The 19,713-nt window shown below is 41.8% G+C and overlaps 3 protein-coding genes across 7 annotated transcripts; all 3 read left to right on the top strand.

Annotated features, from left to right (window-relative positions):
- The first annotated feature begins 242 nt into the window (after positions 1–242).
- LOC135340501 (phosphatidylinositol phosphatase PTPRQ-like) lies at positions 243–19,680 on the top strand. 4 transcript variants are annotated; one of them, XM_064536845.1, is made up of 17 exons: positions 243–409; positions 818–993; positions 1,135–1,284; positions 1,329–1,622; positions 1,672–1,944; positions 2,008–2,286; positions 2,337–2,621; positions 2,673–2,841; positions 4,927–5,102; positions 5,231–5,389; positions 5,450–5,737; positions 5,791–6,057; positions 6,117–6,398; positions 6,444–6,728; positions 6,781–6,943; positions 7,109–7,618; positions 19,519–19,680. In XM_064536845.1, exons 1-17 carry the CDS (start codon positions 258–260, stop codon positions 19,535–19,537), a joined length of 3,927 nt encoding a protein of 1,308 aa, XP_064392915.1. In that variant the 5' UTR covers positions 243–257; the 3' UTR covers positions 19,538–19,680. The 4 variants fall into 4 exon arrangements, with proteins under 4 accessions (XP_064392915.1, XP_064392916.1, XP_064392914.1 ...); XM_064536846.1 differs by lacking the exon at positions 19,519–19,680 and having other exon boundaries at positions 6,138–6,398; positions 7,109–7,891; XM_064536844.1 differs by lacking the exon at positions 19,519–19,680 and having other exon boundaries at positions 7,109–7,891.
- On the top strand, positions 8,418–15,992 carry LOC135340507 (uncharacterized). 2 transcript variants are annotated; one of them, XM_064536856.1, is made up of 9 exons: positions 8,418–8,605; positions 8,714–8,874; positions 8,955–9,119; positions 9,185–9,306; positions 9,359–9,872; positions 9,926–10,240; positions 10,300–10,569; positions 10,926–11,097; positions 15,263–15,992. In XM_064536856.1, exons 1-9 carry the CDS (start codon positions 8,526–8,528, stop codon positions 15,792–15,794), a joined length of 2,331 nt encoding a protein of 776 aa, XP_064392926.1. In that variant the 5' UTR covers positions 8,418–8,525; the 3' UTR covers positions 15,795–15,992. The 2 variants fall into 2 exon arrangements, with proteins under 2 accessions (XP_064392926.1, XP_064392927.1); XM_064536857.1 differs by lacking the exon at positions 15,263–15,992 and adding an exon at positions 11,231–11,815.
- Positions 16,585–19,680, top strand: LOC135340512 (protein sidekick-1-like). Its single transcript, XM_064536863.1, has 9 exons — positions 16,585–16,724; positions 16,832–17,010; positions 17,118–17,276; positions 17,334–17,630; positions 17,684–17,971; positions 18,014–18,295; positions 18,339–18,617; positions 18,691–18,859; positions 19,003–19,680. Exons 1-9 carry the CDS (start codon positions 16,660–16,662, stop codon positions 19,535–19,537), a joined length of 2,253 nt encoding a protein of 750 aa, XP_064392933.1. The 5' UTR covers positions 16,585–16,659; the 3' UTR covers positions 19,538–19,680.
- Positions 19,681–19,713: the final 33 nt, after the last annotated feature.

Raw genomic sequence — 19,713 nt, 5'->3', positions numbered from 1 at the left:
GATACTATCCAGCTAAGAAGCCGTACTACTACACATGGTCTATCTCGCTTAGAAAATGCATTTTTGTGGGTACTAGTTAGAGCCCTGCTAGCAGGTTTCTTAGTTGGATAGACACCTCATTAGCAGTGGCCACTTCAAAGCTTGAATATGCAAATTTTTTCTAATTGTAATAAAATGTTATCAACCAAACATAATTTTTACATATATATGGGTTTCCTGTAAATCTCCATCATCGAGTACTTAACCCCACTGCCATAATGCTTTCCTGGACTGAACTTCCATACCAGCAGAGGAATGGAATCATTCGTTACTATGAAGTGAGGGTGTGTCAGATTGAACCGGAGGGACAGTGCGAGGAGCACAATGCAACTGCAATAACCTTGGAGTTATCCCTACACCCACACTATAGGTACAGCTGGACTGTGGCAGCCCATAGAGACACAGTAGTGTAGCATGTGATTAGTGTGTGGGTGTATTGTATTAGTGCTGTTAATGATATTCATTTGTTATTGCAAGTGGTTGCATAATCAAAGAGTGTAATAATAGCTGGGTTTTGTGTCATAAACCATGCATTCCTATAAACAAGAGTTACACGTCTTGCACAAAGCAACAACCATGGCTGGGATGGTGCCTTGCTGTATTATAATTACAACCTTCCTCATAGTCATACTATTTGCTTGCTGTCCAGTAGTGAGGTAAGCTGGAATCATAGGCTACCTAGTCTAGTATATCTATAGTAAGTAAATAATAGATGATCGATCCTCTATCACAATCCTTATGTAGTTTACGTCAGCTTTGCATATCTGCATCATTACAGGGCATTCTATTGCTTTGGAAGAGAAGGCGAGGTTAGGTTAGCAGATGGACCCAGCTCCAGAGAGGGTAGAGTGGATATTTGTGTGGATGGAATCTGGTTTACTCCATGTCAAGATTCCTGGGGGATTGAAGAGACTCGAGTGGTGTGTCGAGAACTGGGGTTTTGTCAGCAAGGAGGTGTGTTGGCATGACAATCATAATTATGACAATCATAATTATGGTCGAATTAATACGTCCATTGCTATAAATTTATGAGCATTGAATTCTGGTGTACACGATTATTACATAGATTTTATATTTTGTACTTGCGTTACACAGGAAGCTTAGTAACAGGTCAGAGCTATCAGGACTATATTCCAGGAGGTATCAATAAAGTCAACTGCACTGGAGATGAAGCTACACTGAGGGGGTGTTCTGTGACAAGTAACTGTGGCAGCGGCGTTGGGGCCGGAGTGTCTTGTTATTCAAGTAAGTCATGTGTTAGAATACATCCATGAATCCAGGTTTTCTAGCTCCTAACAGGCCAACAAATGTGGAGATCACTGGCATTAACTCGTCCTCCATTCAAGTTTCTTGGTTACCCCCAGACATGAGCAACTGCACTGATGTTAATGAGTACAGAATTACGTGCCATGACTATTTTTTTTGCGGTTATTATTATTTAATGGAAGAGATTCCACGTTATTCATTGAATGTGATGTTCCACGATCGCAATGGTTATAACTCCTTTGAATCGTGCCCTTTCTATTGCTGTGTATCAGGCAATAACAATGCTGGAGAAGGTCTTCAAAACTGTGTGTATGGACGTGAGTGCTTGTAATTATTGTGACATTCCTGTTATTATTTAATGTACAGCTATCCCCGCCCCTCCAAGAAACGTGACAGTCCAGCCATCACAAACGTCACTGCTAATTGAGTGGATGGAGCCAGAGCAAGTCTATGGGGAGTTCGATGCTTATTATGTGGTGTGTGGGACACAGGGTGCATATACGCACAGCATCACAGAAACAGCTATTAACATTACTGGACTGAGTGTGTTCACGAGATACGAATGCTGTGTCACAATGAATGTTTACTATTCTATCGTTCGCAGTACCCCAAATTGTGCTAACGCCACCACCGCTCCAGGTATAACTATGTTGTGTGCTATTACTATTATATACTTGCTGGTACATAATTATATACATTCAGATATCCCAACTGTCCCATTGGCTGTCAACATCACTGAGCTCACGTTTAAGTCCATCCAACTGGAGTGGTCCAGACCACAACCCATCAATGGCATCATCTCACACTACACCATAACATGCCTGCAAGCTAATGGAACTATTGTGAGCTTGAATACCACTGCTGATGGACTAGAGACTGTGAGCAACCTCCAACCTCTGACCAACTACACTTGCTGCATCTCTGCTACTAATCAAGTTGGCGAAGGAAATGACACTTGTGTGGATGCAAGGACAAAGCGAGGCATGTTGACACAGTATGAACAAGCTATTGTGATCTTTCTATACATGCAGGTCCTCCTACTGAACCACAAGAAGTTGCTACAGTTTCGGCCTACACTAACGGCATCACGCTGACTTGGACAGAGCCAGCTAAAAGCTATGGACAAGCTATCCTGTTCTACAGTATTAACTGTACATCAGCACACCACAATGCAGAGATACAACGAGCATACAATACCTCTGTGAATGTGTCTGGTCTTATTGCCAACACCAACTACACTTGCTGTGTTTCAGCAGAGAATTCCGTGGGCGTTGGACTACATCGATGTATCGTTGTCATGACAACTATAAACACTGGTACGATATAAAATGCATTGTAGTAGCTATTTATATGATTATTTACTACAGAACAACAACCACCATCTGACAACAGCCAAGGCAACCTGGTGACAATTGTATCTGCTGGAACACTAGTAGCAGTGTTGCTACTTCTGGGAATTGTGATAACATGCATAACCTGTTGCTGTTGTTACACGAGGAAAATGAACAAACAAGTGACTCTTAAAAGTTCTCAAAGGTAATACCCACTGCAGTATATTAATTGGCTATCAGTGTGAAACATTGTCTTGTGTATACAGCCCTATAGTGCTTTCCAATAACTATCCATTATCATTTTGCTATTTTCATAGCGGCAGGAATCACTCTCATACTAAAAACGAGCATCAACACACTGCCAGGAGCAAATCTCCTCACAATGGCTTGTAGAGATGGGCGTGGGTCAATGGCTGTGTACAAACTAACCATCGATTTTATGCCTTGCTGCTGCCTCGATGGAAGTATGTGTGGCCTTTAAAAGCTGCACTCTGGTCAACTAAGCTGCTTAGCAAGCATGTAGACTATTGTAGAGCTTGTGTCCACTTGTGAAGTGCCTGTGTACACAAATGGCTTGCTGCTTCCTCTTCGAAAATATTCTATGGCTACCAAGATAGTCCAGAGGGTCTACCAATGGATACTACTCAGTCCTACATGCTGTATAGCTTGTTTTAAACTTTTTTTTTTAAGTGTCCTAATTGAACAGCTCAGCAGAACTTCAAAGGATAATCGCATTCATGATACTATCCAATCTGCCACAGAATCCAATATCATGCAACATTCACAAGTTGATAGCACGCTCCCTCCCAGATTGTTGTTGTAAAATTTACAACAATTTGACCAGTAAAGGGGTATACAGTCCTAGTACTGAAAATTAACCTTTTCAAACTGTTTCAGTGACTGTGGATATTTCCATAAGTGGTATCCATTGATGGCCTGTCTGAATGTACTCACTGCAGCACTGCAGATCCAGTGTACGAAGTTCCTGAAGATATAGAGCTCCAAGAGAAAGATAGTACATTGAAAAGTGGTCCACAAAACAACGACACAACATCACACAGACACGTGCAGTACAAAGAAGAGGTGGAGATAAGATATAAGAAACCAGTGCTTGCTTCGAGTGGAGGGTCAGCAACAAACAAAAAACAAAAGCCAATAGCTAGTCCACCCATCACTCAACCTGGCCAGCAAAGCAGTGAGAAGATCTACCAGCCATTGATCCCCCCCAAGACCTACAAAGAACAAGAAGTCTCAGCCTATCAAGATCTGGCCTTTGAGACAAGAGACGCTGGGACAGACGTGGCTAATAATTCAGAGGGACAGTACGAGCCCATCAGGAAGAATGATGAGGACAATCAGTACGAGCCCCTGTCGTTTGGAGGGGGTGGAACATCTCAAGAGGGGGCGTACCAACCACTGAGCTTCCAGACGGAGGACGACAACACTTACGAAACTATTCAAACCACCATTCGTACATAAACTGAATGATTGTTATATGTATTGCTTCCTGTCATGCTTTGTTATGTCTATTTTTTACTCAATGTACAATGTTTTTTTAGTCAATGTACATGTAAACATGCCATATTTCTGATTGCTGTATTAATATGAGTAGGATATGAAGCCTCTCTATTCTGAACACTGATTCAAGTTTCAGGACATTATTTTAGTGTAGTGATGAAGCGTGAAGAGCCCAGCGATTATCAGCCGATATCTAAATCTATATGTATTAGTCTTGGACAGACTTTAACGAGCAGTGCAGTAATGCCACTATCAAGCATTGGTGAGGAAGCAAAAGGAGAACACTTACCAGTCAATCTGTGTCTCCATGCAATGTCAATGAGTCATTGACATTGCATGGAGACTCAGTAGTGTACAATGTAGTGTGATATATATGATAGTGGGTGTATTGTATGTACTGTTAATGATATTCATTATTGTGGTTATGTAAGTTACAAGCGGTATGATGTTAACGATATTCATTTTGTTGTGGTACTTTGGCCTATATAAAGTGGTTGCATTCAAAGAGTTATATCATTAGCTAGTCATAATCCCATTATATAGTCTAGTTATACATCTTGCACAAAGCCAACAACCATGGCTGGGAGGATACTGCCTTGCTGTATTACAGTTACTACCTTCCTCATAGTCATACAATTTGCTTGCTGTCCAGTAGTGAGGTACGCTAGAATCATAGGCTATCAATAGCTAGATCTATAGTGAGCAAATAATATATGATCGATCCTCCTCCTTATGTAGTTTACGTCAGCTTTGCATATCTGCATCATCACAGGGGATACTATTGCTTTGGAAGAGAAGGAGAAGTTAGGTTAGCAGATGGACCCAGCTCCAGAGAGGGGAGAGTGGACATTTGTGTGAATAGACGCTGGTACACTCCATGTCAAGACAACTGGGAGATTGAAGAGACTCGAGTGGTGTGTCGAGAGCTGGGGTTTTGTCAGCAAGGAGGTGTGTTGGTATGACAATCATAATTATGGTTGAATTGATACGTCCATTGCTATAGATTTATGAGCATTGAATTCTGGTGTACACGATTATTACATATAGATTTTATATCTTGCACTTGCATTACACAGGAAGCTTAGTAACAGGTCAGAGCTATCAGCGCTATATTCCATGGGATGTCAATGAAGTCAACTGCACTGGAGATGAAGCTACACTGAGCAACTGTTCTGTGATCTACCCGTCAAGTAACTGTGATACTTTCGTGGGGGCCGGAGTGTCTTGTTATTCAAGTAAGTCGTGTGTTAAAATACATCATGAACCCAAATCTTATCATGTTCCTTTTCCATTAGTTCCAAACATCCCAACAAATGTGGAGATCACTGGCGTTAATCTTAATCCGTACTCCATTCAAGTGACCTGGTCACCTCCAGACATGAGCAACTGCACTGATGTGGATAGATACAGAATTGTCTGTTATGATCATTGCTTTTTCTACCTCACGGAAATAATAGTTCACTCTTTAAATGCAACAATACAATACACTTCTAAGTATGGTATTTTCGATTCGTGCACCTTTTCTTGCTGTGTTTCGGGCAACAACAATGCTGGACAAGGTCCTCAAAACTGTGTGGAGGGACGTGAGTGTATTATAACGTCATGTATATGCAATCAAATTTTCATTTTTATACAGCTATCCCCACCCCTCCACGAAATTTGACAGTCCAGCCGTCACAAACGACACTGCTGATTGAGTGGATGGAGCCAGAGCAAGTCTATGGGGAGTTCGATACTTATTATGTGGTGTGTGGGACACAGGGTGCATATACGCACAGCATCACAGAAACAGCTGTTAACATTACTGGACTGAGTGTGTTCACGAGATACGAATGCTGTGTCACAATGAATGTCTACTTTCTTAATAGTATCCCAAATTGTCTGAATGTCACTACTGCTCCAGGTATATGCCTTGTTGCCTTGTGTATAACCACATAATCCGTTCCAATACATTAATCTCAGATCTCCCTACTACCCCTCTAGCTGTCAACATCACTGGCATCACATATAAGTCCATCCAACTGGAGTGGTCTCGACCACAACCTATCAATGGCATCATCTCCTACTACACCACAACATGCCTGCAATTAGCTGATGGAACTATTATGAGCTTGAATACCACTGCTGATGGACTAGATACTGTGAGCAACCTCCGAGAATTGACCAACTACACTTGCTGCATCTCTGCCACTAATCAAGTTGGCAAAGGAAATGACACTTGTGTGGATGCAAGGACAGAGCGAGGTATGTTGACACAGTGTGAACAAGCTAATTTATCTTTCTATACAGGTTCTCCTACTGAACCGCAAGAATTAGTTGCCATAGTTTTGGTCTATTATGCTAACGGTATCACACTGACTTGGACAGAGCCAGCTGAGAGATATGGACAAGCTATCTTGTTCTACAGTATCAACTGTACATCAGCACACCACGATGCAGAGATACAACAAGCATACACTACCTCTGTGACTGTGTATGGTCTTATTGCCAACACCAACTACACTTGCTGTGTTTCAGCAAGGAATTCAGTGGGCGTTGGACTACATCGATGCATCATTGTCATGACAGCCATAGGTATATACTGGTATGATATAATTATGTCAATGCATTATATTGTTCACTACAGGACAACCACCAGCACAAACTGGCAGTAACCTCGTGACAGCTGTGTCTGCTGGAGCACTGCTAGCAGTGTTGTTACTTCTGTGTATTGTGATAACATGCATTTCCTGTTGTTGTTGTTACAAGAGGAGAACGAGCAAACAAGTGACTCTTCAAGGTCAACAAAGGTAATACCCGCTTACAAACACAGTGTTCCACCATTATTTTCGTTTGTGATTTGTTGATTTTGTATACATGCAGTCCTATATATTACTGAAAGGTAACCGTTTTCATTTCCATAGCTAGTGCATGGTATCCATGCATAACATTGTAATTGCTTGTACTCACTGCAGCACTGCAGATCCTGTGTACGATGTTCCTGAAGATATAGAGCTCAAAGAGAAAGGCAGTAGTACATTGAGAAGTGGTCGACAAAACAACGATACATCACGCAGACACGTGTACAAAGAAGAGGTGGAGCTAAGATATGAGAAACCAGTGCTTGCTTCGAGTGGAGGGACTGCAACGAACAAAAAACAGAGAGAGAAGAAGCCAATGATGCTGATAGCTAGTCCATCCATCACTCAACCTGGCCAGCAAAGCAGTGAGAAGATCTACCAGCCATTGATCCCTCCCAAGACTTACAAAGAACAAGAAGTCTCAGCCTACCAAGACCTGGCCTTTGAGACAAGAGACGCTGGAACAGACATGGCTAATAATTCAGAGGGACAGTACGAGCCAATCAAGAAGAATGATGAGGACGATCAGTACGAGCCCCTGTCGTTTGGAGGGGGTGGGGCATCTCAGGAGGGGGCGTACCAACCACTGAGCTTCCAGAGGGAGGACGACAACACTTACGAAACTATTCAAACCACCACCACTCGTACATGAGAAATGAACTATGACTTTTGTTGGCTATAATAATAATTATTATTACTATATGAATATTTTTTCTGTGTGTGTGTGTTGCATATGCTTGAGTGGTGTTTTTTTTGTACACTCTTTTATTGTTCCACATGCGTTGGTTTGCTGTATTTTGATTGCCACAACTGTAAACCAATAAGATCACAAACTGCCATGATGTCAGTGAACTTTTATAATGTGACTGTCTGTATTATAATTATGTGCTTTATTGATTAGTGGGTGTATCTGACTTATGCTATAAATCCTGGGGCTATGTCCAAAATATTCTCTATCCCCTGCAAGTAACTAGATCACCACCCTATAGAGCTAGAAGTACGTTACCAAAAGAAACTTCAAGGATCAGTGCAGAAACTGTCAGAAAGGGCAGTATACGAGCCACTGTCATTTGGAGGTGGTGCATGGTGTATCTTAAAGAGGGGCTTCAAGATGAGACGAAACTATATTAATTATGTTTGATGTTTTTACGATATTATGTACACATGCACAATACAATGATCAGTCTCAGTCTAGGCAAGCTAGGGCCTATCGCAGCTGTAAATCTACTAAGTCGTTGTAATCTTAGCAAACTGAAAGGTATACTAGTACTGAGGTCTATATAGCCTGAGGACAGTGCAGTGCTGTGTTTGCACAACAGTTGTCCCTAGCAAAACCACAGTACAATTAAGCTATGAATAATTATCACTATGCTAAATAGGGAGGTACTGGAATTACATGTCTACCACTACAGTCACATGCATAGCCACATAAAACCATAGATAGTAATAAAAGCCTTTTAAAAAGGTCACTTCCCGTTCAAATTACAAATTTAGATCTGAACTCTACACAAAGAAGGCCACCACTATCAGTATGCCTATGGCTAAAAGTCTGCTGCTCTGCTTCATCCTCACAATTACAACATTCCTCTTATTTGTTTGTGGTCCAGTGAAGTAAGTTGATCATACATGCTACAATGTGTACCAAATTACCATATAGCTACATAGACTATGTTTAGAGTCTACATCATAGTATCTTAAGCTTACTAAAACGTTATGTAGGTCCTGCAGCCACGGAGAGATCCGATTGGTGGAAGTTACAGGTGCTTTCAATGGAACTCCCGAGGTGTGTGTTGCTGGGAGATGGAGTGGAGTCTGTGCTGACATATCCGCTATGAACCAAGCAGCTGCAATAGTGTGCAAACAGCTGGGCTGTGGACATGGTGAGTAAAGCAAACAACTAAAACTATTTCTTGCTAAGAAGCTGGTTGCAAATGATAACTATAGTGTATACTTATATTAGGATACGTAGACAATCAAAGACAATGTCACAACAGTACACTCAAGTTTCAATGCAGAGGAGGAGAGTCAAATTTAACTGGTTGTTCTATTTTGGATGGTGCTGACTGCTCAACAGGAGAAGATATGTGCATTGTCACTCTGTGCACTTCATGTCAGGCACAATTAGGTATACAAATTAAAACTATTTCAGTTGATCCCTAATATCTTAATAATTGTGTATCTGTTTAACAGATTTATTGGCTTATGGAAGTCCGGATTATGATCAGCAAGTGCCTATGCTAGATGATGGTTCGTCTGAGGCAGTTGTGATACAACCGTTTCCATTCTTTGGAGAAAATCAGAGCAAGCTATTTGTAAGTTCCCAAAATGTTAACTCATTGTTAATTGAACTTTTATAATATATAGGTAAACACGAACGGAGTTTTGTCTTTTCATGAAGGATACATATACTATAGTCCAAGACCCCTACCATTTACTGATGTGACACCACTGATTATACCTTTCTTGAGAGATATCCATATAAGTTGCAACGGTAGTGGTGAAATTTACTATAGAGCAGTAAATGGGTCCGGATCCTACCAAGCGAGCCTACTGGTGAACGACTACGTATACAGAGAAACTAGGTTCTTCCCAACATCCATATTTATCGCTACATGGCATCAAGTTTATCTGTACCCTTGCTCTAGTGGTATGCATCAACAGAATACATTTCAAGTAGTTCTGATGACGAATGGACAGGATTCTTTTGCTTGCTTTTTATACGAAGATATCCAATGGGGGCCAGGCGCACAGATCGGGTTCAATGCAGGAGATGGGAACAGATCATTCACTGTACCTGGTGGACTGACTGGTGCTACACTGCACATGGAGAGTTTGTCAAATGTGGGAAGACCTGGGCTGTTTGTGTATCAAGTAGATGGTAAATATATTATGTGTATATATGCATCTCATGCATAACCGTATATTACACAGGTGATGAAATAGGGGCACCTGCTAGCAGTCCCACACAGCTGATAGTCACCCAAGTATTTCAGATGTCACTTCAGCTACGTTGGACAAATACACACGATGATGAAGTGAATCATTTCAATGTGTACTGCTATCACACCAGCTGTCCCTATTGCTCTCATCTACCAGCTGTGCACACTGTAACTACATCAAGTACCACAGCTACAGTCACCGGGATGACACCATACACAGAGTATGGATGTTGTGTGACAGCAGTTAACTTAAACCAGGAAAGTAACTGCTCAGAAGAACTGAATATCTCTACTTTATTATTACCAGGTGACTGACTCAGTGTGTGTTAAAATGTACTTACTCTTGATGTGTCTCGATCCTTACAGTACCACCAACAAGGCCAGTTGATGTTGGTATCAATGAAATAACAAGCATATCCTTTAAACTGGAATGGTCAAGACCATTGCATATAGATGGAACACTACTGTACTACCAGATAAGATGCTTACAGAACCTCAACAATGTCTGGCTCAGCACAACCTTGAACAGTAGTGTGGATGTGAGCAACCTCCAACCATTCACTAACTACACGTGTTGTATCTCAGCTACTAATCAAGCTGGTGAAGGAAGAAGCGCATGCTCTGATGCAAGAACAGGTGCTTAATAGGGTGTGTAGAATTTGTAGGATCTGGATGGAAAGATTGTATTGGTGTAATGGTAGCCAAAATAATATCAGGAGCCCATAAATAAGAGAAGGAGCGGCTAACTTCAACGTATACTCGGGGATCACGTCTCGTAATTGCCGGTGAAACTGCACTTCCTTGTTTGGAAGCGACTAAGTTCTTGCAAACCGCAGCCCTGTATTGTGTATAACACGTGTAGGGATTCAACCACTTAAGTGACTCTGCATATATGGAAATGCGGTCATAACCACTTACGTAACGTGATCCCCGTAGTCAGCCGCTCCTTCTCTTATTTATGGGCTCCTGATAATATCTATAATGCTATATAGATCTAGCTGATCTCCAAGTTTCCAGCAGTCAAATCAACTTTGTAATTGCTTTGTCGGCTGGAGCACTATCAGCATTTCTGGTAGTCCTGGCTCTTGTGATAACATGCATAACCTGTTGTTGTTGTTACAAGAGGAGAACAAGCAAACAAGTGACTCTTCAAGGTCAACAAAGGTACTCTACTGATAATTATAGTCCTAGTACTGAAAGGCAACTCTTTCAAACTGTTTGCATGTAGGTATTTCCATAGCTATAGTGGTATCCATAACATCATGAATGATTGCCTGTCTTAATGTACTTGCTGCAGCACTGTAGATCCTGTGTACGATGTTCCTGAAGATATAGAGCTCAAAGAGAAAGGCAGTCCACAAAGCAACAACACATCACACAGACATGTGCAGTACAAAGAAGAGGTGGATATACGATATGAGAATTCAGCAAACAAAAAACAGAGAGAGAAGAAGCCAATGATGCCGATAGCTACTCCACCCATCACTCAACCTGGGCAGCAAAATAGTGAGAAGATCTACCAACCATTGATCCCCCCCAAGACTTACAAAAAACAAGAAGTCTCAGCCTACCAAGACCTGGCCTTTGCAACAAGAGACGCTGGGACAGACGTGGCTAATAATTCAGAGGGACAGTACGAGCCCATCAGGAATAACGATGAGGACAATCAGTACGAGTTGCTGTCATTTGGAGGGGGTGGGACATCTCAGGAAGGGGCATACCAACTGAGCTTCCAGAGGGAGGACGACAACACTTACGAAACTATTCAACCGCCCGTAAATGAAAACTGAACTATGACTTACTTACTGGCTGTATATATGCCTGAGTGTTTTGTGTATACGTTTTTAATTATTGGTCTACTGCTATGCAGTAGTCAGCCCCACCCACCTTATGTTACAGCAGGGAATGTCCACTAATGAGATTCATGCTCTGAACACAGTTGTAGCTAGCTGGCTTGAGTATAAACCTGAGGCTGTGTGTAGCCAAGAGTAGTAATCTCTGTTTCCTGGTAGTTCTAGCTAGCTAAGTACTATACTATACTTACAGAGAGTAACACAGCAATGGCTAAAAGTGTGCTATTTTACTGCATTACATTAGCTTTAACCTTGCTCTTTATTATTCGTCAAATTAAGTAAGTAACATTTAGATACTGAAATGTAGTTACACATTAATTGTCTATACTCTTTTTGGGTATTACAATATATTTAATTATCCCTAACAGATCTTGTAGCCATGGTGAGATCAGACTAGTAAATGTGGTAGGTGCCTACCAGGGTACTATGGAGGTGTGTGTTGCCGGGAGATGGAATGGAGTCTGCGATGATGAGGATGGAGATTCCATTAACCAAACAGCTGCAGTGGCTTGTCGGCAGAATGGTTGTGGAGTAGGACATGCAGAGGCGGGAAGTCTTTGCCCTGAACATCGATTCAAGTTTCAATGCTCAGGGCACGAGGCTAACCTAACTAGCTGTGATATTGAAAACAGTTCAAATTGTTCTTTAAATGGGAATTCCACCATGTGCATAAACGTCCAATGCATGTTCTGTCCAGCCCCAGTCAGCTTGCTACCTTATGGAGAGAGTGTTGGTGATCTCCGAGTACCCTCTATGCTTGATACTTCTTCTGGTCCAATAAATCTAACTCAAAACTTCCCATTTTTTGGATCTGAAGAATCTACTATTTTCGTAAGTGAATATTTAATTAAACAATGTACAACTAACTTCTACTGCATGTGGAGTTTGAAGTAGCTTTAGGTTCTTCAAGCTTAATTTTTTACAATAGGTGGTCACCCATGGACTTTTATCGTTTCGGTCTGCATATATAGAATATTCTCAACAACCTCTACCAATTAACAACACTGTGCCACTTATTTTGCTCTTTTGGAGTGATACCGATATTACAAGTAGAGGCCAAATCTTCTACCGTGAAGTAAGCAGCAGGGAAAGTCAAACAATGACATTGGCACGCTTTCTTTTATCTCCAAATATCAATCCTATATCGATTTTTATTGCAACATGGAATCAAGTTCCGCGAAATGGATTGAATGGACCTAGCAACACGTATCAGGTGGTTCTAATGACTGATGGCCAGAAGTCATATGTTTGCTTGTTGTATTCAAGGATTCAGTGGGGTCCACATGCGCAGATTGGGTTTAATGCAGGAGATGGGAACAGATCATTCACTGTACCTGGTGGACTGACTGGTGCTACACAGTACATGGAGAGTTTGTCCAATGTGGGAAGACCTGGGCTGTTTGTCTATCAAGTAGATGTTGAGTATATTGTGTACGTGTATACTGACATCTCATAACCATTTATAATCCCACATTCGTTACACAGGTGATGAAATAGGGGCACTTGCTAGCAGTCCCACACAGCTGATAGTCACCCAAGTATTTCAGATGTCACTTCAGCTAAGTTGGACAAATACACACAGTGATGAAGTGAACCATTTCAATGTGTACTGCTATCACACCAGCTGTCCCTATTGCTCTCATCTACCAGCTGTGCATACTGTAACTACATCAAGTACCACAGCTACAGTCACCGGACTGCCACCATACACAGAGTATGGATGCTGTGTGACAGCAGTTGGCTTAAATCAGGAAAGTGAATGCTCAAAAGAACTGAATATCTCTACTTTATCAGGTGACGACTGTGTGTGTGTGTGTGTGCTTTTAAATAATACTTAATTGGTAATGCTCCATACAGCACCATCAATGAAGCCAGTTGATGTTGGTATAACTAAAATAACCAGCACATCCTTTAAACTGGAATGGTCAAAACCGTTACACATTTATGGAACACTACTGTACTACCAGATAACATGCATACAGAACCTCAACAATGTCTGGATCAGCACAACTGTTAACAGTAGTGTGGATGTGAGCAACCTCCGACCATTCACTGACTACACGTGTTGTATCTCAGCTACTAGCCTCGATTCCAGGCCGATTAAAATACGGCCTGGTACCTATTGCAGGGGTGATAGTGCGCATGCGTTAGTTTATTCTCCAGAATCTGGGGAATCCCCTTTTTCTTTCTCTCATCTATTTTCTATCTTTGTGCATCAGCTTAGCTCTCTATTGCGTTGTTCCAGAAGGCTTTTATACTAGTCTGAAGCCAGAAGAGGCTCTCATCTACCTCTATGACGGTTGTATGGTCAGGATGTCTTACCTTGGATCTGTACAGGCTATGGGAAGTGTATGGTGCCTCAAACTGCTACTTGCGAAGACAACCCGGCTATAGGACCATCCTAGACGTAGATGAGAGCCTCTTCTGTCTTAAAACTAGTGTTCAAGCCTTCTAGACCAACGCAATAGACGGTATAAGCCACAGCTTTACAGAACTCAGTCGTAGAGATAAAGTATTACGGAACATATTTTTAGTAAACGGACTAATTTCCTGTGTAATTTACTAAGGTTTTACGTTCGTAGTACGATTACCCATATTCTGGGTAATTTGAAGCGCATGCGCACTATCACCCCTGCAATAGGTACCAGGCTGTATTTTAATCGGCCTTGAATCGAGGCTATACTCAGCTACTAATCAAGCTGGTGAAGGAAGAAGCGCATGCTCTGATGCATAAACAAATGCAGGTATGTGCTGCATGAACAGATACCTTTTTAGTGTATTATTAGGATTATGTCAATTGCAATTGCCATGCATGCATGCACAATAACACAGCTCCTCCAACTGAACCAGAAGACCTTAACGTGATTTCCAATACCACCAGCATCACGCTGACTTGGACTGAGCCAGCTGAGAGCTATGGACAAGCTATCCTGTTCTACAGTATCAACTGCACATCAGCACACCACGATGCAGAGATACAACGAGCATACAATACCTCTGTGGAAGTGTCTGGTCTTAATGCCAACACCAACTACACTTGCTGTGTTTCAGCAGCAGGGAACTCAGTGGTGGCCGTTGGACTACATCAATGTATCGTTGTCATGACTGCTATAAGTACTGGTACGATATGTATATGCATTGAAAGGATATTATAGTTATTATTCACTATACAGAACAACCACAATCTGGCAGTAACCTAGTGACAGCTGTGTCTGCTGGAGTACTGCTAGCAGTGTTGCTACTTCTGTGTATTGTGATAACATGCATAACCTGTTGTTGTTGTTACAAGAGAAGAACGAGCAAACAAGTGACTCTTCAAGGTCAACAAAGGTAATACCCGCTTACAAACACAGTGTTCCACCATTATTTTTGATTGTGTATACAGTCCTATATAGTACTGAAAGGTAACCTTTTTCATTCCCATTGATGTACTCCAACGGTATCCATAACAATGTAATTGCTTGTACTTGCTGCAGCACTGCAGATCCAGTGTACGATGTTCCTGAAGATATAGAGCTCAAAGAGAAAGGCAGTACGTTGAGAAGTGATCCACAAAACAACGACACAACATCACACAGACACGTGTACAAAGAAGAGGTGGATATACGATATGAGAAACCTGTGCTTGCTTCGAGAGGGATTGCAACGAACAAAAAACAGAGAGAGAAGAAGCCAATGATGCCGATAGCTACTCCACCCATCATTCAATCTGGCCAGCAAAGCAGTGAGAAGATCTACCAGCCATTGATCCCTCCCAAGACTTACAAAGAACAACAAGAAGTCTCGGCCTATCAAGACCTGGCCTTTGAGATAAGAGACGCTGGGACAGACGTGGCTAATAATTCAGAGGGACAGTACGAGCCAATCAAGAAGAATGATGAGGACGATCAGTACGAGCCCCTGTCGTTTGGAGGGGGTGGGGCATCTCAGGAGGAGGGGGCATACCAACCACTGAGCTTCCAGAGGGAGGACGACAACACTTACGAAACTACCACCACCCGTACATGAGAAATGAACTATGACTTTTGTTGACTGTATTAATATGAATATTTGTTCTGTGTATGTTGTGTGTTGCATTGATGCTTGAGTGGTGTTTTTTTGTACACTCTTTTATTTTCCACATGTGTTGGTTTGCTGTATTTTGATGCCACAACTGTAAACCAATAAGATCACAAACTGCCATGATGTCAGTGAAGTCTTTGACAATGTATGTGCTTTATTGATTAGTGGGTGTATCTGACTTACACTATAAAACCTGGGACTATAATATGTCCACAATATTCTCTATCCCCTGCAAGTAACTAGATCATACCACACTAGAGAAGTACGTTATCAAAATAAAGGCTTCGAGGATCAGTATACAGAAACTGCCAGAAAAGGGCAGTATGAGCCACTGTAATTTGGAGGTGGTGTATCTTAAGGAGGGGCTTCAAGACGAGCTTGTGAAACTATATAATTATGTTTGATGTTTTTACGATATTATGTACACATACAATACAATGATCGGTCTATAAGTAGTACGAGTTTCTGTCGTTTGGAGGGGGTGGGGTATCTCAGGAGGAGGGGGCGTACCAACCACTGAGCTTCCAGACGCAGGATGACAACACTTACGAAACTATTCAAACCACCACCACCCGTACATGAGAAATGAACTATGACTTGTACTAAACTCTTAACTTTGTGTGTTTTGTGCACAGTTTATTGGTTGCATAGTTATTGGCTTACATGAACTAGCAGACAGAAGTCAGCCCCACCCATGTACCCGTATACGGTGGAACTTAATGATATTCATGCTCTGAGCTAAGTATAGTAAACAATCCATATCCTCATAAAAACGAAGTTACAAACCTTGCAACACAAGGAATCATCAACTATGGCTAAGAGACAGCAACTTTACACAATTTCAATCTTGCTCGTAGCTGGTATCTGTCAAGTGAAGTAAGCCTGACTCTTTTATGCTTTGTAATTTGTATCTATATCTAGATATGCAAGAATAAATAACTCTCTAGATATCTTGTACAGATACGATTGCATTGCTATCACAGAGGAGGTCATACTAGATGTTCCGTAGAAGGAGAGATCAGGTTAGCAGACGGACCAAGCTCTAGAGAGGGGAGAGTGGATATTTGTGACGGTAGATATTGGTACACTCCGTGTCAAGACAACTGGGGGATTGAAGAGACTCGAGTGGTGTGTCGAGAACTGGGATTTTGTCAGCAAGGAGGTATGTTGGCATGATGGTAGGTTGCATTGATACGCTATAGATTTGTATGTTGTATAAATTTACAACTGCAATAGATCGTAAAATCTCTTGCCGTTTTTCCATTCTAGGACGCTTTGTAACAGGTCAGAGTTATCAGGACTATATTCCAAGACGTATCAATGAAGTCGACTGCACTGGAGATGAAGCTACACTGAGCGGGTGTTCTGTGACTAGGTATTCAAGTAACTGTGGCAGCGACGTTGGGGCCGGAGTGTCTTGTTATTCAAGTAAGTCAATATACATCCATGAACCCAAATCTCATCATAATAATTTCCATGTATTAGCCCCTAAAAGGCCAACAAATGTGGAGATCACTTTCATTAACTCTTCCTCCATTCAAGTGTCCTGGTTACCTCCAGACATGGGCAACTGTACCGATGTGGATGGATACAGGATTATCTGTTCTGACTATATATCATGTTATAGGTCTTATTATTTCATGGAAGAGACTCCAAGTCATTCATCAAATGTGACATTCCATGATCCTTATGATGATGATAATTTCAATTCTTGCATCTTCTATTGCCGTGTTTCTGGTAACAACAGTGCTGGAGTAGGTCCTGCTAGCTATGTGTATGGACGTGAGTGCTCTTTATTTCTTGTGAGATTCCTTTTTATTATTATTAAATTACAGCTACCCCCAGCCCTCCAAGAAACGTGACAGTCAAGCCTTCAGGACAAACGTCACTGCTAATTGAGTGGCTGGAGCCAAAACAAATCTATGAACGATACGGTGAATATTATGTGGTGTGTGGGACACAGACTAGACCTTGGGTCAGCTCTAGACGTATATACAGCATCACAGAAACTGCTGTTAACTTGACTGGACTGAGTGTGTTCACAAGATACGAATGCTGTGTCACAGTGAATGTTGCCTGGTATCGTAGTGTCCCAAGTTGCGTGAATGCGACTACTCCTCCAGGTATGATTTCAATTGTCGTAATGTATGCTAGCACCCATTCAGGTCTCCCTACTACACCTCTTTTGGTCAACATCACTGACATCACATACAAGTCCATTCAACTAGAGTGGTCTAGACCACAACCTATCAATGGTGGTATCATCTCCCACTACACGATTACATGCCTGCCAGCTGATGGAACTATTGTGAGCTTGAATACCACTGCTGACGGACTAGAAACTGTGAGCAACCTCCGAGAATTGACCAACTACACTTGCTGCATCTCTGCTACTAATGAAGCTGGTGAAGGAAATAAAACTTGTGTGGATGCAAGGACAGAGCGAGGTATGTTGATACAGCATGAACAAGCTATTGATCTTTCATACAGGTTCTCCTACTGAACCACAAGAAGTTGCTACAGTTTCGGCCTACACTAACGGCATCAGGCTGACTTGGACAGAGCCAGCTGAGAGCTATGGACAAGCTATCCTGTTCTACAGTATCCACTGCACATCAGCACACCACGACGTGGAGATACAACGAGCATACAATACCTCTGTGGAAGTGTTTGGTCTTATTGCCAATACCAACTACAGTTGCTGTGTTTCAGCAGGGAACTCAGTGGGCGTTGGACTACATCAATGTATCATTGTTGTGACAGCCATAGGTACTGTCAGGAGTAGATAAACGTGCATTGACAATGTAACGGGTATTTTTATTATAACTTTTTTCTACTATAGAACTACCTTTATCAACGTTAACACAAACTGGGAGTAACCTGGTGACAGTTGTATCTGCTGGAGCACTGCTAGCAGTGTTGCTACTTTTGGGAATTGTAATAACATGCATTTCCTGTTGCTGTTGTTACAAGAGGAGAAGTAAACAAGTGACTCCTCAAGGTCAACAAAGGTAATACCCACTGCAAACTTTAACACCATTATTTTTAGTATTGATTGAGTGCATACAGTCCTGAAAGGTAACCTTTTTCACTGTGTATGTGGGTGGTATTCATAACGTTAATACGATTGCCTGTCTTGATTTACTCACTGCAGCACTGCAGATCCAGTGTACGATGTTCCTGAAGGTATAGAGCTCAAAGAGAAAAGCAGTACATTGAAAAGTGCTCCACAAAACAACGACACATCACACAGACACGTGTACAAAGAAGAGGTGGATATACGATATGAGAAACCAATGCTTGCTTCGAGAGGGATTGCAATGAACAAAAAACAGCGAGAGAAGAAGCCAATGATGCTGATAGCTACTCCACCCATCACTCAACCTGGCCAGCAAAGCAATGAGAAGATCTACCATCCATTGATCCCCCCCAAGACTTACAAAGAACAAGAAGTCTCAGCCTACCAAGACCTGGCCTTTGAGACAAGAGACGCTGGGACAGACGTGGCTAATAATTCAGAGGGACAGTACGAGCCAATCAGGAAGAATGATGAGGAAGATCAGTACGAGTTCCTGCCGTTTGGAGGGGATGGGGCATCTCAGGAGGAGGGGGCGTACCAGCCGCTGAGCTTCCAGAGGGAGGATGACAACACTTACGAAACTATTCAAACCATCACCACCCGTACATGAGAACTGAACTATATAATTATATGACTCTGTATTACAAGAATTTACTGTAACGTGCAATGCTTCCTAGCTGTCATAGCTATACTTTTAAAATGTTTTTTTACTCAACGTAAACATGTATGCCATAAAATTATACATATTGCTGATTGCAGTGTATAATGCACGTATAATTATAAACT

Source organism: Halichondria panicea, chromosome 8 (assembly GCF_963675165.1).
Source record: "Halichondria panicea chromosome 8, odHalPani1.1, whole genome shotgun sequence".
Lineage (NCBI taxonomy): Eukaryota > Metazoa > Porifera > Demospongiae > Suberitida > Halichondriidae > Halichondria > Halichondria panicea.
This window is presented reverse-complemented; position numbering and strand designations above follow the sequence as displayed.